This window comes from Bos taurus, chromosome 13, assembly GCF_002263795.3.
Source record: "Bos taurus isolate L1 Dominette 01449 registration number 42190680 breed Hereford chromosome 13, ARS-UCD2.0, whole genome shotgun sequence".
NCBI classification, from domain to species: domain Eukaryota; kingdom Metazoa; phylum Chordata; class Mammalia; order Artiodactyla; family Bovidae; genus Bos; species Bos taurus.
Window position 1 is genome coordinate 11,383,459 of NC_037340.1, and position 25,610 is coordinate 11,409,068.

General features: G+C 39.5%; 1 protein-coding gene across 3 annotated transcripts in view; it reads left to right on the forward strand.

Moving 5' to 3' along the window:
• The window catches only part of LOC100337293 (ankyrin repeat domain-containing protein 26), an 82,130-nt gene that overhangs the window by 22,303 nt on the left and 34,217 nt on the right, over positions 1 to 25,610 (forward strand). For all 3 annotated transcript variants that reach the window (XR_009496798.1, XM_059892801.1, XM_059892800.1), the window contains exons 8-18: positions 172 to 278; positions 1,815 to 1,952; positions 4,101 to 4,168; positions 5,579 to 5,620; positions 6,669 to 6,702; positions 7,709 to 7,778; positions 9,259 to 9,355; positions 12,206 to 12,234; positions 12,329 to 12,401; positions 18,738 to 18,986; positions 22,597 to 22,679. Coding sequence is in view for 2 of the 3 variants with exons in the window: in XM_059892801.1 (XP_059748784.1) it covers positions 172 to 278; positions 1,815 to 1,952; positions 4,101 to 4,168; positions 5,579 to 5,620; positions 6,669 to 6,702; positions 7,709 to 7,778; positions 9,259 to 9,355; positions 12,206 to 12,234; positions 12,329 to 12,401; positions 18,738 to 18,986; positions 22,597 to 22,679 (990 nt within the window). In the remaining variant the exon portion in view is untranslated. The remainder of the gene's footprint in view (positions 1 to 171; positions 279 to 1,814; positions 1,953 to 4,100; positions 4,169 to 5,578; positions 5,621 to 6,668; positions 6,703 to 7,708; positions 7,779 to 9,258; positions 9,356 to 12,205; positions 12,235 to 12,328; positions 12,402 to 18,737; positions 18,987 to 22,596; positions 22,680 to 25,610) is intronic.

A 25,610-nucleotide genomic window follows, 5' to 3' on the forward strand; every position in this document is an offset into this window, starting at 1 on the left:
AGAGGAGGAGCAGATTAAAGAGAAAGAAGGTGCACAGGGGGATGAGGAGGGGGCTCCCTTTTATTTACCTTCTGAGTTATGTGTTTCAGTTCAGAGAATCTATTGCACGATTTTAATTTCAGTTTAGAAATAGGTTAACTGTGTACATTAGAAATGGTTTTCCATTTACAGGATAACCTCACACCGCTGTTACTTGCTATAATTGAAAGGAGAGCGCAAATGGTGGAGTTTTTAGTAAAGAACGGAGCAAATATACATGCAGTTGATAAATTGAAAAGGTACAGTTGTTCTTTTTCTTTTTAAAAACCTTAGTGTTGTTCTAGGGTGGTAATACCAAGATTAAATGAATAAGAGGATTTGTTTGTGATCAACACATCATCACTTAGGTAGAAAATCAATTTTTCTGACTGGGAATTATGAACAACAATATATAGCAGGAATATACAGCAGGATTCATATTCCTTTATAATATTGACTGATGTCATATGCAACCTATCTTTTTTTGTTTTTTGGTCCATCTTATAGTAGCTGAGGGATTTCACATTAGTTTTATTAGCTTTATAAAATATTGATTCTGCTTTTTAGTTTACCTTATGACAGTATTGAATTTCTTAATTCTTTAAAATAATTCTTTAACCTCTACTTTGTATATACATATATTTTTAAAAGATGCATACTAAACATAAAGGACTTGATTTTCCCTTTTGGATAACTCTTTGCATTAAATTACTTTCTCTGAAGAATGCTGATGTTATTAGTTTGCAAATGAGTCAGATACAACTAAACAACAACAACAACAGCAACGAAAAAGTCATTATTACTCACTGTCACCAGATCCTGTGGGCTCATCAGTTTTTATTCTTTTTCATTTCTAGTACATTTTGATGTTTTCATTTTTAATGCAAGTAGGAGGAAGAAAGACAGCTTTAATTGGATAAACAGTTCCTTTAACAAAGACAAGTCAGAGGTGGATGGTACAGATGAAAATGATGGGCTTTTAGGTTCAGACTGGGTTCAATTCCTAGCTTTCCTGCCTGTTAGGGTTATGACCCTAACATTACTTATCATTGGGCACATTACTTATCATCAGCAAATAAGTTCCCTGATACAAAAGGCGAATAGTAATGCATCTTTCAAAGTTGGCTATGTGTAAGAAAGATTTTATATATAGTTTTTTCATTTAGTGCTTAGCACATGCTTGTCAACATCATTAACTGCCACCATGACTGTTTTTATTCCCATTATTGTTAATATTTTTGTTTTAAACCTGCAAGTAGCCTTTCCTTAACCCAACCTCCAGCTGACTTTGAAGCCTAATATATCAGACTAAGGAGGAAATGGGGAATTCATCCCTTAAATAGTCACCTGCCTCAGATAAGTGACCTAAACATTGTTTTTTGTCCATCAAGGACTTTATTTTTTTATAAACATTTATTTGTTTATTTGGCTGCGTGGGGTCCTAGTTGTGGGGACTCTTAGTTGCAGCATGTGGGATCAAGTTCCCTGACCAGAGATGGAACCTGGGCCCCCTGCATTGGGAACATGGAGTCTTAGCCACTGGACCACCAGGGAAGTCCCCATCAGGGACTTTTGAAATAGTAGCTGCTGCTGCATGCCATCCCAGTGGACAGGAGGCTTCTTTTCCATCCCTTCATTTTAACCTTGGAGGAAATTTACAAAGATGAACACGAGCCTGTAAATGGTCAGTTCTTCATGGAAAGGCAAGATGTTAACTTGATAAAGCATATCAAATTAGTTGTTTAAGTAAGTTAACTCAACTTCCTGAGGCTGAAGTCATCTCTCTATTGTTTTAGAACAGCCCTCATGCTTGCTGTCAATTATGGATCAACAAATGTAGTTGGTCTTCTTCTTCAGCAAGGTGTTGACATCTTTTCTCAAGATGTTTTTGGACAGACTGCAGAAGACTATGCTATTATTAGTGGCTTTAATATGTAAGTGTTCCCATTAAAACGCCAGTTATCACTAAACTGCAGCCAAAAATAATTTTAACTGTTACTGATACCTGACCAGTGAGAGCTCCAGTTTGGTGCAGGCAGTTTGGGAATGGTGGTGAGATGTTCCCCCTCATCAGCTGAAAGCCAAGCAAAGGCCAATTAGTTACATGTGGTCGTGGGTTCGGGATTCTTTATCTCAGGACATGTAGACCTTGATCCTTAGAGAGCCTAACATTAGCCATTTCATTCCCATTGTAACCTCTCTGTATGAAGTACAAATAGTGTCACAGTTGTGATATTTCTAACTAGTTATTTGGGTCGTGAAATATTCAGTTCAGCAGCAAATCCTGTGTTTTCCCTTGAGGACTTGCCTCTCTCTATGCTGCTCCTGCTTGAATTTTCCAAGAACCCCGCGGATTCCCTAAGATCAACGAGACAGTCCTCTTCCACACGTCATTTGGAGGGAAAAAAATAATTCCTTCTCATCATTCTGTTGCTTGTATTGATTCTATTGCTGCAGCACTGCTACTACAACTAGTCTTGACAGGGTCTCCTTGGCAGCTGGATCTGGAGTCTGGATGTTGCTCTATAAAGACCTTTAATAAAATCATTTTAAAAGAAGAAAAAAAAAAAAAAGAAACTCGTCCTGCAGTCAGCTGACAATTGACCTTTACTCCCAGGCTGCCCCTGCGGGTCCAGGTTCCCCAGTCTTCATGGTGATGCACACGTCAACTTCAGAGTCACAGCTTCTTTGTTCTCATATGTATGCTTGTAGCTCAAGTCACTGTTGCAAAGCACCAGCTCTGGCAGCTGGGCCTCCTAGCTTCTCCCCCACACTCAGAAGCCTTACGTGGAGCCCACGTGTAAGCCTAGATCTTCACGATGAGGTGCGGTCGAGGGTCTTATTTATCTTTTCTGCTAGCAGATATCAGTGGGGACCATTTTAGGCTGTCAGAGAGGTTCAAGTCCTCCTGCAGGGATTGAACAGACTTCCTTTTCTCCTTGGTTTCTAGACCTGAACCTCAAGGCAGCTTTCTGTCCTGTGGGGGCACCTTTTCTTAGGTCATAGGTTCCCCGTCATCCTTCCTAGGGTAGTGGCTGCTGGCTCGCCTGAGATTCCAAAATTACGGTTGGCCCCTCATGGGATCTGTTTCCTGTAATAACAAAAATCTTCCAAAGGATTTGTATCTGCCTCCACCTTAAATGTTTTCAGAGTCTGCCTCATAAGGAACCCATTCACCAGATTTAGAAATCCCTAAATCTCAAGTAAGATCGTTGAATTCAGATAGGTAAGCCCTGTCTAGGACTTGCCAGTATCTACTGTAGGAGTAGGAATATGTCTTCCAAGTAAATTGGAGATGATCATGGAGATTAAGCATCATTGTCAGAAAGATCTGCTGGTTCAGAGTCTGAGCAGGTAGAGAAGGAAGAGTAGTGGTCCAGGCCGGGTCTTGATTGTGATTAGCTCTTGGTGTGATTAGCTGCAGTGATGGGGGCTAATTATGTTATCTAATGTGGTGAGTTCATATTTTATAAATAAATTAAGGTACACATTATATAAGAGCTGAGATTCCCTAAATTACAAACCACAAAGAATTAATAACAGTTCGTGCAACCCTTGAATGTTAAATGTATGAAAAAACACAAATTGGGTTTTACTTGGAATTCCAAAGTAGTTCCAGCAATAAAGTTTGAGAACAAATTATTCCAGTCTTTGTTTCTCCAAGCATTTGGGGGGCATATTAGCTCATTAAATTCTCCTTAATCCCCTTGTGAAATAAGGCAGTAAGATCACGGTTGTATAGAGGAAGACTTTGAAGTGAAAAGAAGCAACTTAACCAGGAACAAAAAGCAGCTGGTTACAGAGCTAAGATTTCCAAGTTCGAGAGCGTTTTCATATGCCAGGCTAAGTCTAGTTAATTAACGGAGCTATACTGCCCTCAGTTCATGACTACTTCATCTTCCTTTTCTTTCTCCTTTAAATACATGCTAAATAAAAGTTTATAGAACTTAGAAACTTGAAATGTATGGGACAATTGAAGTTTTGATATTATCTCTGACCTTGTCTGATGATATGATCTAAGAATTTGATGTTGTTTTTCATATTAGTGTTAAAATATTATTTATTACATTTTTAATGCATAGCATTCGCCAACTGATTTCTGCATATAAAGAAGAGAGACCTAAAACTCCTCCTGAAAATAGCAACCCAGGTATGTCATCTGCTAAAGAATTACTCTTGGTGATTCTACCATAGAAAAAGTAGGAGTGAGGAAGTTTCAATAATGAAAGAACTATGAAAAAGTTAGTGTAAATTGCATGTGTATTTTATTTTTTAAATTAATTTCTTAATAGTCTAGTATTCAGAATTGTTGAAGAAGTTAATTGTAGGTAATTTAAAATCAGAGACAGTATTGTCTGAAAAGAAATTCATGTATTTAATATGGCCCTACATTAGATCTTTGTGTAAATAAGAAAAAAAATTTAAGTTAGTATGATATATATTTCATCTATCATCATATTATAGCAGATTGGACTTCTTATGAAAGTGAACTTTAACTTCTACAAATGGTTTACATTTAATGAATGAATAGTTATTAGTTACTGTGTAGTGATTACTCTCACTAAAAAAGTTACCATCATTAAAACTGGGAACCTCAATAATCCCTTCCTGGTAGGCTAAGAAATGATAAACAATAAGAACTGCAAAGCTGAGCCAGTGTGCAGCATACCAGTGAGAGATTATTTTTGAAAGATACTTACCAATAGTACAGAAGGCAGAAAAGCAATGCCTGGTTGAGAACCAGTTATTTTGCCTATTGTACCAACAAGGTCTCTATTACCAACTTCATTCCTTACAGATCCAAAAAGAGTGAGATAGGTTGACTTCATTAGGACCAAATGTTTACTTCTGTATTGGATAATTGTCATGACAGTATAGTTTTGAAAGAACAAGATGTTCTCTTGCCATCAGTTAAAAGATTATCATAATAGATATTCAAATAGATGAACTTGAGACTCTGCAGTTTCTAATAAAAGCACTAAAAATGCTTCACATTAACAAAAACAGTGTTAGGTCCCCTCATTGTGGCATTTAGCACATCGTACAAGCTGTCTGAGGACACCTTTAACTTAGTAAACCTCTGTCTAATCAAAGGGTGGCTCAGTAGTTAGTAAAGAATCTGCCTGCCAATGCAGGAGTTATGGATTCGATCCCTGGGTCGGGAATATCCCCCGGAAAAGGAAATGACAACCCACTGCAGTATTCTTGCCTGGGAAATCCCATGGACAGAAGAGCTTGGTGAGCTGTAGTCCATGGTGGTCACAAGAGTTGGGCACAACTTGGTGACTAAACATACAGTTCCATACAGAACTGTAGGTTGGTTTAATATGTCAGAGGAGATACAGAGATGACCTAGAATCTTGGTTTTCAGTATGCTCAGAATAGAATAGAGTTGTCCCTGGTTACTTTCTGTATTTTTCTAAACAAAATTTTCAAAGAAAACATGCTTATTGTTCATTTGTTCACTAAACAGATAACTGTCAAATGTCTTTTATGTACTAAGCATTGTTCTGATGTCACAGGGTGCAAACATTTAAAAATCACTGCCCCTGCCCTCCAGGCTCGAGCTACCAGGACTCCTCTCCCCCTGAATTCACTGCATGTGAGTCATCCCTCCAGCATCAAATCATGACGACACATGTGAAATGTTGTCCAAGAGCACCGGAGTCCATCACCCCCTCCTTCCTTCCATCCCTCCCCTTGTTCATCAGCTTCGGATCTGATGATGTATGCCTTCCAACCTGAAGAAGCATGATTTCTGTCAACATTTGCCATATAATGGGGAGGATTGATATAATGATATCACTCGCTAGTACACAGGACTGTTTGGACCATCCTGCTCTGTGTGATTCAGATACTCTTGAGCAGTGGAAGGACATAGTCTCAAGAGATTCTTTTTAAATACATTAGTGTATGTGTGTATATATATACACATATATATATTTAAAACTTTTTTTAAAGTTCAGCTTGTGTGTACCCTACTGCCTGCTCACCACAAGTCTAGTCCTCATCCCCACCACCCAGCTGACCCCCTTCACCCATTTGCCCTCCCCCACCTCCCTTTCAAGAGATTATTCTTTCTAAATCTGGAATCACTACATCTTTCATACTTCTCTTGCATCTGGAAAGAGGGCCAGGAAAACTTTGTTTCCTATGTTTTCCCACGCTCTGAAGTTCAGTGCCTGTAGACTAAGCTTCCCTGTGAGAGGGCATTTTCATCCTGAACTGAAGAGCCAGAGAATTTGTGTTGTGTCCCAGCAAGACACCTGTTCCTCTGTTCACTGCTGCAGGCAATGGAAGTCCAGGAACACTGTGCTGTTTAAGCGTGCTCTTGTCAGCTTATCGTACTGATTCTATTAATGGTATAATATAATTTTCTGTCAGTCTTCTACAGTTTGGTTGGGATTATTGTCATTGTAACAGCAGTTCTTTCTTCTTTTTTTTTTGTTTTGCATTTGATGACTATAAAGGAGAGGAGTGATTCTTAGGCATTAATGGCCTGCGAGTATAGTACAATCACTGTTCCCTCTAGTGTGGTCTCCAGGTATGGTCCCAAAGGAATACTTTTAAGCAGAGCATCAGTCTTGAGGTTTTAATATTCTATACTTTTCTTTTGTTGATTTTACATGTCTTGCTTTTTTCTTTAATAGTGGATGAGAGTTCTGAAGAAGACTGTGTATGCAGGTAGGATTTTATGGATGTTTTAAAATTGTATGTTTAAGGGAACACGGGGAAGAGAAACTAATGTTTGTTGAGTGTTCTACTCTGGGTCAGACACTGCTTTATGTGCTTAACATCTGTGACCTCCTAGAGTCATCACAGCAGCTTTGTAAAGTAGCTGTGTCCTACTTTTACTTAATTAGCCAACTGTGGTTCAGGAGGTTGATGAATTGACCCATGATTCCATGGTTAAAGTGAGTTGACCTGTGATTTGACAGCTGGCCTGCCTGTTTCCCATGCCCACTCTTGTGTCCCTCAGCAGAGATTGAGAAGTACCCGTGTAGCATATAATCTAAAGATATAATGTAGTTCTTTGACTTGTGTCCATTTTAAGTTTTAGACATTGCACTCCCTTTAGAGTAAAGGGGAGAAGTGGGACCTTCTCAATAAGTGTTTCCCCTGCTGAAGAACCAAGACTGCCATTTTTGATGGACACAGATTAGTCTCTGAACCAGGGGCAGACAATGGAGAAGGAGCAGCTTATCCTTCCACTTTGTTTTAAGTCATCAGGTTTATTCCAGCTTGGGGAAACAAAAGTTATGTCAGTCGATCAATTGGATTTTTAAGTTCACCTATTAGGACTTGGTGAAAACAAATTATTTTCAGGCTCTGCCAGTATATCGGCTGTCACTCTTTGTTATGGAAACTAAGAATGAGCCTTAACTAGATATTTCATAGATTGGGAAAGATAGAAGCAGAAACAGGTGTAACTAAAGACTGTTTTGGAGACTTCCCTGGGGGTTCAGTGGTTAAAATGCTTAGTAAGACTTCTCCTTCCAATGCAGGTGGTGTGGGTTCAATCCCTGGTTGGGGGAGCTAAGATCCCACATGCCTTGGGGCCAAAAAGCCAAAATATAAAACAGAAGCAACATGGCAACCAATTCAATAAAGACTTTAAAAATGGTCCACATCAAAATATGTTTAAAAAAAATGTTTTCACTCATTGTTGTTGTCTGTTTTTGCTGTAAAGGTTTTCCAGCAAACCTGGTGATGATTTATGGCTTACATCAAATGATGAAGTCTTAGATTTTGAAACCAAGGTAAAGCGTTCTGTTGTGAAATTAGTTTTTGTGCTCTGAATTTAGTTTCCTGTGGCATTTACTCTTAAAATTCAGCAGTGGTGTCCCTCTCACTGTTTTCTGTTTGCAGTGGAAAATTGGTCAGAGCAAACTATTTTATAAACATATGACTAGTTGGTTTTTTTTTTTTACTTTGATAAATATGGAAGGTGGGGGTGAAGGAAAAAATGGGCTGAAAAATACATAGTGACAGAAGAATCGTATCAGAAAAAGCTTTCCCACAGTGGAGGAAATACGAAATTTGGTCAAGGATAAAGAGTCTTTCTGTGAATTTTAAACCATAAGGACATGACTTATGTAATACTCATAATGATATCTTTAGTGGACGTAATTCCTTATTGTAATGATCATGGAATCTTCCTGGAGCCTTTCAGTTCCAAAACTACATAGCCTATATCATCTAGTTTCTGCCCCCAACCCCCCGGACACTTTATTTTGGTTTCTTAGAGTTGTTAAGAGGGTGGTTTTTTAAATTTTTTCTTTCTCTGTTTTGTTTTGGCTCTGCATTAAGACTAAAATAATTGTTGATATGATGGAGATTTAGAAATTAAAATTCTGTTTCTCAAAATCCATATTATAAAGGGATTCCGCTGTGTTTTCTAAAGCATTCTATTAAGAGGATATTCCCAACTCTTCATCTCATTGAAGAATACATGTTTTGCCTAAAATAATAACCAGCTGTAGGAGCAGAGACTTTTAATAACTGTAAGATAAAACGTACAACCTCAGATTTATTTTTCTATTGTAGTTTTTAAAAAACCTACTCAAAGTCCTTGTGTCACATTCTGAAACTTCAGAATTCAGAGATTTTGTATTATTTTCCTTTAAATATTCATCTTATAGACCCTGTATCAGTATAAATGAGTGAAGTTCAGGAAACAGTTGTGCATCTCCTGGAGTGTGTAGCATAGGTCGTGAATGTAAGAGCCATTTTAATAGTTTTTGAATGTGAATTAGTGAAGAGACAAATGGAATTGTATATAATGTTACAGGTAATATAATATACATAATATATCTCTGTTAAATCTGAATTCTTAAAAGATGACTTACTTTTATATTCCCTTTTTCATATTTAGGATGTAGAAGTTGACTTGAGTTATCTGAGGAATGAGGTCCTGCATAGCATGGAAATAAATAAGAAATATGTGATAAGAAAAAGATGACACTGTATTTTTCAGTGTCCTCCAATTGTGAGCTGAGAATTTTAGATTAAAAGTTGTTGACCTTCTTTTTAGCCCCATCTTGTGTTCCATTAAATATTTCTTTTCAAGCCATACATTCTCCTCAGAATTCTGAAGCCAGTTCTGTTACTTAGCAGCTACGGGATCTTGGCAAAACCTGTCTTAACTGGGTTCAAAGTAGGCAGTTTTTAAAAGTCGGGTATTTTCTTCCAAAGGGATTAGGAAATCTTCATGCAACTCATTATTAACATTAATTTTAGCAGAGTATCTCTGAGAGCCTTCCAGAGAAGTCTGTGGATTGTTTGTCTGGAGCTGCTGGTCCAAGAGGAAAAAAGATGTTAAATGGACAAGTAGAAGGTGAGAACTGTGTTTTATAGAAAAGTCATCTGACAAAACGTTGGATTAAAATGGGGTTGCTGATACGTTCTAATCGCCAAAGAAAATCACCGTCAGAGACATAGTGAGGAAAAAGATGAGAAGGGAAATTATGTATCTTATCAGGTTTCAGCCACAGATTACATTGAGAATCCAGTTTAAGGACCTCAGTTATTAGTTCCTAAACTTCCTTCACAGTGCAATGTTTAAGACTCTGTCCGATTAAGACTCTGCAATGCAGGGGGTGCAGGTTCGATCCCTGGTAAGGGAACTAAGATTCCATGTGACACATGACCCCCCAAAAAGTATTAGTTCTGTTTCAAGATACTGTACATCCTAAGGAAGGTCAAGAAATAAGAGGCAAGAGGGAATGAAGGATGAGAGAGGCAGAGGGTACAGGGAGGAAATGAAGGAAAGGAAGCACAGGTCTGTGGGGGAAGGGGGCAATTAGTAATGAAGGTCTTTAGATAAAGGGAGAGTATTTGATATGGACGATGCATTAGAAGTGAGCTTCCAGTACCAAAACTTGTCAGAGAAGAACAGCAAAAATGTCCCCCTCTTCCTGTTTTCCTCATTGTTAGGAAGGCATTCAGGATTGCGGTCCCTGGGCGTGCAGAGCTGTGTGTTATCCTCTGTGGAGGACACGGGCATAGGTGCTCAGCTGTAAATGTTTGCAAACTGGTGTCATAGAAATGTTGCTGCTTGATAGGATGGTGTCACATAGGCCGAAAAAGAGAACTAGAAAGAAGGAGCGAGCAGGGGGCGTGATAGGGAGATCAAGGAACCTACAGCCTGATAGTCCAATGAAAGTTTCCAACTTGTAATGCAGTTTCACTTTGAGGGGGAGTGTTAGAGTGAGGAAGTTGAGGCTAAGATTTCAGGAGAATAAATTAAGTTGATGTCCCTGTTAGCTCAGTTGGTAAAGAATCCGCCTGCAATGCAGGAGACCCCGGTTTGATTCCTAGGTCAGGAAGATCCCCTGGAAAAGGGATAGGCTACCCACTCCAGTATTCTCTGGCTTCCCTTGTGGCTCAGCTGGTAAAGAATCCGCCTGCAATGGAGGAGACCTGGGTTCAATCCCTGGGTTGGGAAGATCCCCTGGAAAAGGGAAAGGCTACCCACTCCAGTATTCTAGCCTAGAGAATTGGACATGACTGAGGGACTTTCACTTTCACTTTTAATGTAGAAGCAGACTCCGTATAGACCAGAGTTTCTCAAATTTTAATTAGTCGCCTTTGGACCTTGTGTGAAGTGCACATGCCGAGCAGGAGGTCTGAGAATCTGTGTTTCTGACAAGCTCTCCGAGAAGCAAGGGTGTAGCCTTGCATTTAGAGAAATCTGGAAGAACGTTGGATAGTGCAGGACATAACAGGATCAAGGAAAAGCATTATTATTTTTTTCTTTCTGAGTGTGTCTATAGCCAGAGGGAAGCAAAAAGTCGAAGTCGCAATTATAGTGTAAGATACCACTGCTAAGCAAAGAGGGAAAAAGAAGTGGTGGGGATGATCCATAGAAAGAATGTAAAGGGGGAAGAATTCAGACCACAGATCCAGAGATTACTACCCTTTGGATGGGAGAGAATCTAGTGAAAGGATGAAGGGAGGAAAGTGGGCCTTAGGGAGGTGAGTTTGGAGTTGAAGAGGAAACTTGACAGAACTCCTAAATGGCTTCAGAGTATTTACCCTGAAAAGAGATAAGATCATTGTTGCTCCAGAGAATACTGGAGGTGGCAGGGGGTGCTAGAAGTGGGGGAAACCACAGCCCCTCTAAGTAACTCTCAGGCATCAAAGACATGTGTAGTATTGGTATTTGTTATTCAAATTAGATTAATTTGAATATGGAGACACTGACTTTTTTCTTTTTAAGATAGCTGATTTTTTGAAAGTTGTTTTACAGAAATCCTTTGAAACATTAACTTGCTGTATCAAACCAAACTAAGTTTTGAAACAAAACAGGTTAATAGGGTTCATTCCCTAAATGCTAGAAATATTTTCAATAAATACTACACTGATTTTAAAACATGCAATATCTAATAATTCTGTGGCAATTAAATGCATTATTTCCTTTTTGATCATTGTATTTCAATATTGAGAATTTAGTATACATTATTTCCTAGATGTGTCTTAAATACCTTCTTCCGTGAGTGGATCGAGAAACTTTAAGATGGCCCAACTAGAGGAGCCAAGACATGTAGACATACCAGTAGCCCACATGGATATGGGAAAAGAATGAATATTTTTATGAGCCATTTTTCTACAAGTGTATATCCAGGCTAATCAGTTTACTACTCTTTCTCCGATGGGAAATGAGCTATACATTCTGGTGAACTGTCATCCCACTGTGCACTTCTTAAATGACTGGGCAGATTGAAGAACATGATAAATACTTGTAGTATAATGGTGGAAATGATAGCTGCTATATTGCATTCAAGATGTACTGGTGCATTTTGCCATCAGCTTTCATGTTTATCTTCTTGGGGTCATGCTTTGCTCCTCTGATTAAGATCACTTTTCTCCTCATCAGTCGACATGTTCACATTGATCTGTGTGCACTTTAATATTTTATAAAGTCATTGAAAACGTAATGTTACTTTTAAAATCTTAACTATGTTTTGTTAAACCTGTATTTCTGTTTTTTCTTCACTATCCATTGTGGATTCCTATGTCTGTTTTGCTGGTGTCCTAACGTACCCCTAAAATCAAGACACTAAAACCGAATGTATTCACTGCCAAGGCTGAGTGCCAGGATTCTGCTGAGTCCTAACTCTGCCTGGATGTACAGCTGGCTTTCATGTTTACATGAAATTACCTCTGTGTCCCTTTTGCCTTTTAGATTCTCCTGGGAAATATCCTAATGTGAAGGTAAAAACATTTATGTTTTTATCTTGAATTATGAACTGTGGATTGTATCATATGTACATTATTTACTAATGAACTTGTTTCCAAACCCATTCAGCCTGCAGTCTTAGTGAAAGACTCTGTTCCTAGTAAAACAGTCGGAATGAAGGATTTACAAACATCCAGTTCAGGTAAATTTTGCAATACACACTTAACTCTGGAAAGAAAGGGAAAGGGAAGTCGCTCAGTCGTGTCCGACTCTTAGCGACCCCATGGACTGCAGCCCACCAGGCTCCTCCATCCATGGGATTTGCCAGGCAAGAGTACTGGAGTGGGGTGCCATTGCCTTCTTCATAACTCTGGAAAGAGGGACACTGAAATATTTGAAATGCTAAGTCTTCATAGTCCTAACTTCTTTTGGCAAATGTAATTGAAGAATTTGACATACATAATCCAAATGTTATTGTTGGTATCCGTGTTTTGGAAAAACAGGTAGGTACAAGCATAAAAACAAGAAATTTTTAAAATGTAAGCTGGAACTCAATATGTTTCCGTGTATGTTTCGATACCCTGAAGTTCTCTGTTTGGAACCTCTGTGCTTCTCAGGAATTCTCAGAGATTAATTATTAGATCGAAGATTTTTCCAGTGCCCAAAAATGCTTACTTGATCTCTGACCTTTACCTAGAGTAAAGCTTCACTTGCTAAATTGTCAGTTGTATTTCGGTTTATAATTATTTCATTTTAGTGTTGTTACACAGATGAATGTAGCCCTATCAGATGTTTTGGTTAGCAGATGGTGTGTGTGTGTGTGTGTGTGTGTGTGTGTGTGAGTTTATGGTGTCTTTGATTATTAAAAGTAGGGGAAGTAATCATACTTCAATGACTATTTGATGACATAATATTTTAAAATAGTGATTCTGAAAGTTTTTGGCTTTAGGATCCTATTATACTTTTAATACTTAAAAATTATTGAGAATTCCAAGGAGCTTTTGTTTTTGTCTATTGATGTTCACTATATTGGAGTTCAGTTCAGTCGCTCAGTCATGTCCGACTCTTTGCGACTCTGTGGACTGCAGTACACCAGGCTTCCCCGTCCATCACCAACACCTGGAGCTTACATAAACTCATATCCGTCGAGTTGGTGATGCCATCCAACCATCTCATCCTCTGTCGTCCCCTTCTCCTCCATCCTTCAATCTTTACCAGCATCAGGGTCTTTTCAAATGAGTTGGTTCTTAACACCAGATGGCCAAAGTATTGGAGTTTCAGCTTTAGCATCAGCCTTTCCAATGAATATTCAGGACTAATTTCCTTTAGAATTGACTGGTTTGATCTTGCAGTCCAAGGGACTCTCAAGAGTCTTCTCCAACACCGTAGTTCAAAAGCATCAATTCTTTGGTGCTCAGCTTTCTTTATAGTCCAACTCTCACATCCATACATGACTACTGGAAAAACCAGAGCTTTAACTAGATGGACCGATATTGGCCAAAAAATGTCTCTGCTTTTTAATATGCTGTCTAGGTTGGTGTTAACTTTTCTTCCAAGGAGCAAGCATCTTTTAATTTCATGGCTGCAGTCACCATCTGCAGTGATTTTGGAGCCCAAGAAAATAAAGTCTGTCACTGTCTCCATTGTTTCCCCATCTTTTTGCCATGAAGTGATGGGATCAGATGCCATGATCTTAGTTTTCTGAATGTTGTGTTTGAAGCCAACTTTTTCACTCTCCTCTTTCACTTTCATCAAGAGGCCCTTTAGTTCTTCTTCACTTTCTACCATAAGGGTGGTGTCATCTGCATATCTGAGGTGATTGATATTTCTCCCGGCAATCTTAATTCCAGCCTGTGCTTCATCCAGCCCAGCATTTCTCATGATTTACTCTGCATACAAGTTAAATAAGCAGGGAGACAATGTACAGCCTTGACGTACTCCTTTCCCTATTTGGAATCATTCTGCTGTTCCATGTCCAGTTCTAATTGTGGCTTCTTGACCTGTATACAGATGTCTCAGGAGGCAGGTCAGGCAGTCTGGTGTTTCCATCTCTTTAAGAATTTTCCAGTTGGTTGTGATCCACACAGTCAAAACCTTTGGCATAGTCAATAAAGCAGAAGAAGATGTTTTTCTGGAACTCTCTTGCTTTTTTGATGATCCAATGCATGTTGGCAGTTTGATCTCTGGTTCCTCTGCCTTTTCTAAATCCAGTGTGAACATTTGGAAGTTCACGGTTCACGTATTGCTGAAGCCTGGCCTGGAGAATTTTGAGCATTACTTTGCCTAGCGCGTGAGATGAGTGCAATTGTACAGTAGTTTGAACATTCTTTGGTATTGCCTTTCTTTGGGATTGGAATGACAACTGATCTTTTCCAGTCCTGTGGCCACTGCTGAGTTTTCCGAATTTTCACAGCATCATCTTTCAGGATTTGAAATAGCTCAACAGGAATTCCATCGCCTCCACTAGCTTTTTTTGTAGTGATGCTTCCTAAGGCCCATTTGACTTCACATTCCATTATATCTTGCTCTAGGAGAGTGATCACACCATGGTGCTTATCTGGGTCATGAAGATCTTTTTTTGTACAGTTCTTCTGTGTATTCTTGCCACCTCTTCTTAATATCGTCTGCTTGTGTTAGGTCCATACCATTTCTATCCTTTATTGTGCTCATCTTTGCATGAAATGGTTCCTTAGTATCTCTAATTTTCTTGAAGAGATTTCTAGTCTTTCCCATTCTATTGTTTTCCTCTATTTCTTTGCATTGATCACCGAGGAAGCCTTTCGTTTCTCTCCTGATATTCTTTGGAACTCTGCATTCAAATGGGTATATCTTTCCTTTTCTCCTTTGCCTTTAGCTTATCTTCTTTTCTCAGCTATTTGTAATGACTCCTCAGGCAACCATTTTGCCTTTTTGCATTTCTTCTTGGGGATCATCTTAGTTACTGCCTCCTGTACAATGTCACGAACCTCCATCTATAGTTCTTCAGGCACTCTGTCTATCAGATCTAATCCCTTGGAGTCTATTTGTCACTTCTATTGTATAATCCTAAGGGATTTGATTTAGGTCATACCTGAATGGTCTAGTGGTTTTCTCTAGTTTCTTCAATTTAAGTCTGAATTTGGCAATAAGGAATTCATGATGTGAGCCACAATCAGCTCCTGTCTTCTTTTTGCTGACTATATAGAGCTTCTCCATCTTTGGCTGCAAAGAATATAATCAATCTGATTTAGATATTGACCATCTGGTGATGTCCATGTGTAGAGTCTTCTTTTGTGCTTGTTGGAAGAGGATCTTTGCTATGGCTAGTGGTTCCTCTTGGCAAAGCTCTGTTAGCCTTTGACCTGCTTCATTTTGTACTGCAAGGCCAAATTTGCCTGTTACTCCAGGTATCTCTTGACTTCCTACTTTTGAGTTCCAGTGCCCTACAATGAAAAGGACATCATTTTTAGGTGTTAGTTCTAGAAGGTTTTGTAGGTCTTCATAGAACTGTTCCACTTCAGCTTCTCCAGCATTAGTAGTCAGGGCATAGACTTGGATTACTGTGATATTGAATGGTTTGCCTTGGAAATGAACAGAGATCATCCTGTTGTTTTTGAGATTGTATCCAAGTACTGCATTTCAGACTCTTTTGTTGAGTGTGATGGCTACTCCATTTCTTTTGAGGGATTCTTGCCCACTGTAGTAGATATAATGGTCATCTGAGTTAAATTCACCCATTCTAGTCCATTTTATTCACTGATTCCTAAAATGTTGATGTTCACTCTTGCCATCTCCTGTTTGACCATTTCCCATTTGCCTTGATTCATGGACCTCTTTCCAGGTTCCTATGCATTATTGCTCTTTACAGCATCAGACTTTACTTCCATCACCAGTCCCATCCACAACTGGGTATTGTTTTTGCTTTGGCTCCGTCTCTTCATTCTTTCTGGAGTTATTTCTCCACCGATCTCCAGTAGCATATTGGGCACCTACTGACCTGGGGAGTTCATCTTTCAGTGTCCTGTCTTTGTGTCTTTTCATACTGTTCATGGGGCTCTCAAGGCAAGAATACTGAAGTGGCTTGCCATTCCCTTCTCCAGTGGACCACATTTTGTCAGAACGCTCCACCATGACCCGTCCATCTTGAGTGGCCATACATGGGTTGGCTCATGGTTTCATTGAGTTAGACAAGGCTGTGGTCGATGTGATCAGTTTGGTTAGTTTTCTGTGATTATGGTTTTCATTCTATCTGCCCTCTGATAGAGAAGGATAAGAGGCTTATGGATGCTCCCAGATGGGAAAGACTGACTGAGGGTCTTGTTCTGATGGGCGGGGCCATGCTCAGTAAATCTTTCACCCAATTTTCTGTTGGTGGGCGGGGCTGTGTTCCCTCCCTGTTTTTTGACCTAGAGGCCAACCTATGGTGGAGATAGTGAAGATAATGGTGACCTCCTTCAAAAGGCCCCATGCTTGCACTGTTGCTCTCAGTGTCCCCGTGAACACTGCAGCAGGCCACTGCCGACCCACGCCTTCATCAGACACTCCTGGAAGATAAAACTAAAACACATAAAGCACGACACACACAATCCTAATGGCTGATTCCATTAGTCATTAGAGTTTTGCTATCACATATGCTGTCTCTGAAGAACTCCACTGTGCACTCAGAACAGAATGAGAATGGAAGTGACGTTTAGTGTTATTGTGAAAATAGTTTTGACCTCTTAGACCCCCTGACCCAGTGGGTCTCTGGACTTCAGGATTCTCAGGGTACGCTTGGGAACCATCATTTGAAACCATTGACGTGGTTGGATGTGAAATGATAAAGGGGCCCTTGTGCTGACACAGGATTTAAAGTTTCACTTTTACACTTCTTGCTTGTTTCTTTGACTTCTCTTAAGAAATTAAGACCCGACAGTTCCTTTTTTTTAAAGCAAATATTTCTGTGTTGCAATCATTTTTGTCCCATGGTGCTCTGTGCTCTTTGGATCCAGTGTGGTCCTAGACTCATCCTATTTTCACGTGGAAACAATTAGTGACCCACAAAGCTATCATTTCCTATATAAGTTTATGATGTTTATTCAAGGCTTAAAAAATCAGTTCTGAAGATACTGATAATTTGAGGAAGACCGTCTCGTTGTAATTAAAGCAGTTGGTGGTGGTGTTCAGTCGCTAATCATGTCCAGCTCTTTGTGACCCCATTGACTGCAGCACACTAGGCCTACCTGTGCCTCACCATCTCCCAGAGTTTGCCCAAGTTCACGTCCATTGAATCAGCGATGCTATCCAACCATCTCATCCTCTGCTTCCCCCTTCTCCTCCTGCTGTCAATCTTTCCAGCATCAGGGTCTTTTCCAGTGAGTCAGCTCTTCACATCAGGTGCCCAAGACATTGGAGCTTCAGTTTCAGCATCGGTCCATCCAATGAGCATTCAGGGTTGATTTCTCTTAGAATTGACTGGTTTGATCTCTTTGCTGCCCAAGGAACTCTCAAGAGTCTTCGCCAGCACCACAATTTGAAAGAATCAGCTCTTGGGTGCTCAGCCTTCTTCATGGTCCCATTCTCACATCCGTACATGATACTAAAAAAAAATATGGCTTTGGCTGTATGGACCTTTGTCGACAAAGTGATGTCTTTGCATGTTGTCTAGGTTTGTACCATTAATTAAAGTAGTTCAGTTCAATTCAGTCGCTCAGTCATGTCTGACTCTTTGCGACCCCATGAATCGCAGCACGCCAGGCCTCCCTGTCCATCACCGACTCCCGGAGTTCACTCAGACTCACGTCCATGGAGTCAGTGATGCCATCCAGCCATCTCATCCTCTGTCGTCCCCTTCTCCTCCTGCTCCCAATCCCTCCCAGCATCAGAGTCTTTTCCAATGAGTCATCTCTTCGCATGAGGTGGCTAAAGTACTGGAGTTTCAGCTTCAGCATCATTCCCTCCAAAGAAATCCCAGGACTGATTTCCTTTAGGATGGACTGGTTGGATCTCCTTACAGTCCAAGGGACTCTCAAGAGTCTTCTCCAACACCACAGTTCAAACGCATCAACTCTTCGGCACTCAGCTTTCTTCACAGTCCGACTCTCACATCCATACATGACCACTGTAAAAACCATGGCCTTGACTAGACGGACCTTGTTGGCAAAATAGTACCATTCATTAAAAGTGTTTTTAAAAACCATGGTCTCTAGAGCATACAGCCTTGTAAGGCATAATTAAATGTAAAATAAATTAGATTTATATATTGTCAATAAAATATTTGTATGTTGAAAACAAATAATTATTAGTAAAGTTCTTATGGAATACAGACTATGTAATAGAAGTTGAGTGAATCAAAGTAAATCATACTAGAAAATTAAAAAACAGAAGAAATGAGATACACTAGTTAACGTCTTTTCATGACTGCGACACGTAAGATACAATAAGCTGGGAAGAACTAGTGAGTCTGAGGGGAGCGGGGGACTTGGAACCGATTCTCTGAAGAAAGACTTTGTACAGTTAGTCAGAGTTGTATTCTTACTCACATTCTAATAAATGGAGACTTTGTTTTCACGTTTTTCAGATTTGGCTTCTACTGCTTTGAGCCTCAGTCTCGAGACTTGTCAGAGAGCTGGGCGTTTGAAAGTTGGTGATCAGTGTCCATCGATGTCACAGTCAATGACCAAAAATCAGTCAGCATCCACAGAATTGGGACAGATGACCGTAACAGATGAAGTAAAGAGGAATATTGCAGTGATGTTTCTGGTAGGGAATTCCACGCTCCATGACCCGTGCCAGTCTCAGCTGCCAGAAAACAGAGAAAGCCAACAAGGTAATGCAGAAGCCCAGAGCACTCAGCCGTGCGCCACCTGGGCACGGCCTTACCATCATGCTGACGCTTTCAAATTAGAGGTTTTGTGGCAAAATCTACCTTGTGTTGACTCCTTTCACACAACCTGCAGCCAATACCAGTAAATACCTCTTAGCAAGATGTTGGCATTCTCCCTCTGACCATAGTAATACAATAAATAATAAAGAGAGTTAGGAGAACGAAAGTTCATTTTGGCTAATATTTAGCATACACCTGAGAGTGAGTAGCAGGATTATATTTAGAACTCTGGGACTAGTTGGGAGACCTAAGTAGACAGAGATTGCTTTCTCAAAACATGACTTTGTAGCAATATTTTTATATAGCTCTAAATTCGTAAGGATTCAGTATAATTGCAAAAGCAGCTCTGAAACCAAATATTAAAATATTTCTTGTGTTTTCTATGACTTCATATATTTTAGAATTGGCTTTCCTGGTGGTAATGGGAGTCATGGGAAATTTGCTACACAGTACCTCCTTCTCAGCTCTGTCCACATAATATCAACTTGTTTTGTTATTTGTAATGAATTAAGAGTTCACAAGGGATATTGGTTTGAAGGAGTGCTGTATCATTTAAAAGCAGTATACAGAAAATCAATTCTGATTCTACTAGGATGCCCAATCTATTGAGTAACCATGTCTAATAATGTGTTGTCCATAAATACTAATTAATTTAGTGCCTTTAATCAGTCATGTGGTCAAGGCTATAGTAAGAAATCATACACTGTTTCTTTTTACACTCCTGTAGTTATTTCGTTTCTATGCTCACCTTTGCATTTACAGAATATTCTCAGTTATCTCCTAGAATAGTGACTACAAGCTCTAAACTCAAAGTGTTTGTCCTTTTCTTTTTTTTTTAATCTATACAACTGAGTCATTTGCTCGTTTCTCCGTGAGCTTGGTAAGTCCAGGAAACACAGATTCAAATAAAACGGCTACACGAGTCCCTCCAACACTGGACGGTGTGAAATAGGAAAACTACAAAATAAATAGAAGCAGCTTCTGTCAGTTCATGTTGATTGTTTCTCTTCTCAGTCGATACCTTTTATAAAATATCAAGCAGAATCTCCTCCTTCAGAGTCCCAGGATTTGTACATCTATTGGTTTCTTAAAGATTGATTCTATACTAGACCCAGAAAGTTTTATATCCTAAATATTTCTGGAAACATCCCACAGTTCAGGTCTGCATCACCTTTTTTTCCCCACCGTTAATGCCTTCAGATTCATCTTCCTCGTTTTATTTGCGTGCTGTTCAGTTTCATCCCTCCGTCAGCGTTTAGTCACCAATCTCAAAAGCACACGTGACCATGAAGCACTCTAAAGCACATTAATGTCTAGACCTCTGAAAGCGCCACTGATGCTTTCATAACCTGACTTCTGCCTGACTCTCCATCTCTCTCTCTTTCTGTCCTTTGCCCTGGAATTCTGAACTGCTGTTGATGTCCCCCTCACCTGTTCCTGTTGTTGTTGTACAGTTGCTCAGTCATGTCTGACTCTCTGTGACCCCATGGACTGCAGCACACCAGGCTTCCTTGTCCTTCACCATCTCCCGGAGCTTGCTCAAACTCGTGTTTATGGAGTCGGTGATGCCATCCAACCATCTCATCCTCTGTCATCCCCTTCTCCTCCTGACTTCAGTCTTTCCCAGCATCAGGGTCTTTTCCAGTGAGTCAGCTCTTCACATCAGGTGGCCAAAGTAGTGGAGCTTTAGTGTCAGCGTCAGTCCTTCCAATGAATATTCAGAACTGATTTCCTTTAGGATTGACTGGTTGGATCTCCTTGCAGTCCAAGGGACTCTCAAGGTCTTCTCCAACACCACAGTTGAAAAGCATCAGTTCTTTGGCATTCAGTCTTCTTTATGGTCCAACTCTCACATTCATACATGACTACTGGAAAAACCGCAGCTTTGACTAGACAAACCTTTGTCAGCAAAGTAATGTGTCTGCTTTTTAATATGTTGTCAATGTTTGTCATATCTTTTCTTCCAAGGAGAAAGTGTCTTTTAATTTTATGGCTGCAGTCACCATCTGCATTGATTTACGAGCCCCCCAAAAATAAAGTCTGTCACCATTCCCATTGTTTCCCCATCTCTTTGCCATGAAGTGGTGGGGCCAGATGCCACGATCTCCGGTAGTCCCTGTCCCTGTACTTTGACAATATCTACCCTGTCGTGCGTGTGCTTCTGTCCCCGTCTTGCTGCACCCTTAAGTGCTCTCCCTTTCCTGCCCTCTGTTCCCTTGAAGTCTCTGCTCAGACGTTATCTCCAGAAGAGCCATCCCTGACACCTTTTATCTACATTTTTCTTTAAACTGTGGTATCTAGTACTGAGCAGAAACCTGAGAAATAATTATTGAATAAAAGAAATAAAGACTATTTATACCAAGGTGATTTTTAAAATTTTATTTCTTTTTTTTTAATTTTATTTTTTAACTTTAAAATATTGCATTGGTTTTGCCATATATCAACATGAATCCGCCACAGGTATACACGTGTTCCCCATCCTGACCCCTCTTCCCTCCTCCCTCCCCGTACCATCCTTCTGGGTCATCCCAGTGCACCAGCCCCAAGCATCCAGCATCGTGCATCGAACCTGGACTGGCGACTCGTTTCATATATGATATTATACATGTTGCAATGCCATTCTCCCAAATCATCCCACCCTCTCCCTCCTTATTGGAGGATAATTGCTTTACAGAATTTTGTTGTTTTCTGTCAAACATCATCATGAATCAGCCATAGGTATACATATATCCCCTCCATTTTGAACCTCCCTCCCATCTCCCTCCCCATCCCAGCCCTCTAGATTGGTAAGAGCCCCTGTTTGAGTTTCCTGAGCTGTACAGCAAATTCCCGTTGGCTGTATATACCAAGGTGATTTTTAAGAGCTTGTCCTCTGCAGTTTAGGAGCCAAGAGGATTGACATGTGAAGAAATAATTTACAGTTCAGATGTGTGTCTATCACTAGGAAAATCTAGAAAGATACACTAGAAAAATCTTTAAAGTACTAAGGTAGCTACAAGGAAAGAGATACCTTTTATCTGGGGAAAGATAGCTGTAATCAAAGACAATTTCACAAAGCAGGTTGAGTCTTAAAAGAGGAAAAGTAACTTGTCAAAAGAGTACAGGGAAGCATTTCAGATTAAGAAACTGACAAAAGCATAAAAAGTAAGAGGAATTTTGTAAACCATGAGTAATGTTGCAGTCGAAGCTTGGCATGTTGTTAAAAAGGTATTGTTATGAAGTAGAGAAGAGAATGTATTGTGACTTTATATGTCTGTCCTGTATTTTGAATTTTTGTTTGGTTTCTGATTGTTTTGTTCACTGATGTTTGGATGAATCTGTGACTGAATCTTTGAGCTGTATGTGTGCCTGTGACCTGGTGACATCTGGCATTTCCCAAAGGATTTGGTTAAAATTTTTAGATCGTTGGAAGTATTTCTTAAAGAAGTAGATATTCAATTGAAGATTAAGATTGACTTAATCTGTCATTTGATACAATGTTTTAGATCTACGTTTTAAATGAAGATTATGTCTTTTATCTAAACATTCTAAGTAATTTTAACTAAACATACAGATTTGTCAGCAGAACTAGACTTGGAAATGATATCAGAGGAAGCACAGGAAAAACCTGATGGAGATGAAAATAACCATTCGCAGGTATGTAAAACTGTAAATTTCAATTTCTGGTTTAATACTGTATGAGAAAATGTGTATCAAACAAGGCAAATTAGAATGGAAAGATAAGTTAAAACCCATCACAAATGAGTTAAAGCAGAAGTTTGGTGAAATACAAAATTACCATTTGTCCTGAGGAAGATTCACTACGTGATAACCCTAAAAAAGGAGTAAACAAAAAGGAAATATCTCCTAATATGACAAATAATATACTTGATTGTGAGGGAAAAGATGCATTTGGAGTATCTATGTCTCTAGTATTCCCAGCATTTCCTGAACAAAAAGAACCCAGTCTTGAAAACTTTTTGCATTGTCTGTAAACTCTGGGTCCCTGGGATATGCTTGTCGGTCATCTTCAAAGCTTTGTTTCACTGAAAATAAAATAGACGTTGAAAATGATCAACTAGACATTGAACACGTGTTTATCAAAATTGAGGAGAGTTTTTATAATGATACAGAAAATAAAAATGGAGCAGACCCAGTAGTTACATTTGAAGTGAAAGAAGAATAAGAGTTTGATATGCAAATGTCACAAAATATGAGACAAAATCCTACTAATTGGAAATTAGACATCCGACAGACACATCAGTCTAGTCTGTGGCTTGTCCGCTCCGGGAAGATGAAACACATTATTCAAATAAAAAGTCACAGTACTCCCGCTGTTGTTACAAATACTGATCAGAAAAGCAAACCAATACAGGACTGGTTCCAGAAGCCACTGCATGCGGATAATTGTAGTGCTAGTAAGGATAAAAGCATGGAACTCGACTTAGAAAATGGGAATTCTTCACCGAAAAGTCACAGAGCATCCAAAGTGTATGTAAATGAAGAATTCCAGAAGGATATGCAGAGATTTAAGAATGAAATAGACATGTTACAAGTAGAGTTGCTGGCTTTGGAAAAAGAAAATTCAACTTTCAAAAGAGGTAGAGGTTCCTTTGCTCTTGCTTTGGTTTTTCTCTTTCTCAATGATCTGGTCTGTTTGATTTTCCACTTATGAATAAAGTGGGGTCATCTAAATAGGTAATTGTGTAGAAATAGATTGTCTGCCATCACAATAATAGGAATGCAGGAAACAATTTTCATGGCTTTTGTCCTTCAATCAATCTAATATCTAATTCTGTCTCTGTCAGTCTTTCATGTGGACTGGGAAACTCATTTAGCTATGTACCACATGATCTTCTGAGCCTGAATAAGCACCAGGGAAATTGCTTAAGAAGTATTATCAGCTAGGGTTTTGCAGTTTTTTTTTTTTTTTCCTTTAACTCTGTCAGATTAAATATGTTGTATTTCCATAGAATGGGAAGAAAGCAGTGACTGAGAGAAGGGACATAAACACGTGTTCCCTCTAATCTCTTCATTGTGGTTGAATGTGTGTGATCTTCTCTGCTTTCCACAGTCACTGGGCTCTTAGATTCCCAGCATGGCTGCTTCAGGATCTTTTCAATAACAAATACATGTGCTCCCACATAGGCTTTAATCACCACTCTCAGATGTTTATTTTGGGACAGACCTTTCCATTAAGTTTTTTACTAAAATGTAGTAAGTTTTGACATGTGTGATTTTGTCACATAGGGGGTGTGTGTGTGTGTGTGAAAGTTGCTCAGTCGTGTCTGACTCTTGGCGAGCCCTTGGACTGTAGCCTGCCAGGTTCCTCTGTCCTTGGTATACCAGAGTGGGTAGCTGTTCCCTTCTCCAGGGGATCTTTCCAACCCACATCTCCCGCATTGAAGGTGGATTCTTTCATATTTGAGCCACCAGGGAAGACCATAGGTAGTATAAAACCACAGCAAAAAAGAAAAAATATTGTCTTTATCTCCAAAGGAGAAAACTGAGTTTTGAGACGCTGAGAGATTTTTCTTTCTTCAGTAATAGGTTTTTAAAATTGTTTGTTTGCTCTTTTGTGTAAGAGGTGCTTTAACTGAATTTGAACAATAGACAAGGGGAAAAAAAATAAAAACCTCTATGTATTTTCCGGTAAAAAAAAAAAAAAAGGAGATGAGCCCTATCCCCAACTGCTGCTGCATCACTTCAGTCGTGTCCGACTCTGTGTGACCCCATAGACGGCAGCCCACCAGGCTCTGCCGTCCCTGGGATTCTCCAGGCAAGAACACTGGAGTGGGTTGCCATTTCCTTCTCCAAAGCACAAAAGTGAAAAGTGAAAGTGAAGTTGCTCGGTCGTGTCTGACTCTTTGCGACCCCATGGACTGCAGCCTACCAGGCTCCTCCGCCCATGTGATTTTCCAGGCAAGAGTACTGGAGTGGGTTGCCATTGCCTTCTCCATATCCCCAACTAAGGCATTTAAAAATACTCTACCAAAGTCACACTTTTAACTTATCTGATTAATCTGATGAATTCATCTGGTAATTTATCACATTCAAGGTTACAGAATTGTATCATTTCTTTTGGTGCCATAAAATGCTAGGAAAAGCCACTTTAGGGGCTTCAAACAAAACCTTGAACTTTTTTGAATTTTATTGCTGTTTTTGGTAAATAGTGGGGCAACAGTATGCAATTATTTCTATACCCTCTAGCTGTAAGGTTTGACAGTTATTGCATGTGGAATTGGGAAGCATTACTTACATTCCAGAATTCCACACTAACAACTCCTCAGTTTCATTCTGCTCCTTGTGTTTTGGTAAACTTAGGTAAACTTTTTCTCATATATTTTAGTGAACACCATCACTTTTTTGCTATCTCCGGGATCCAGGTGAAAAAAAGAATTGTAAAAGGCAGAGGGAAAAGAATAGCTTTAGTGCAGAAAGAAGAATGTTTCCTTTCTGTCTCTGAGGCACTAAGGTGTCACATCCTCTACATCTGGCTGTTTAATGGAAAATCCAGGTGGTAAAGACTGAAGAGGACAGATTTTGTGTCTTTGTCTTTTTATTTCTCTGTCTCTGCCAGTCAGATGG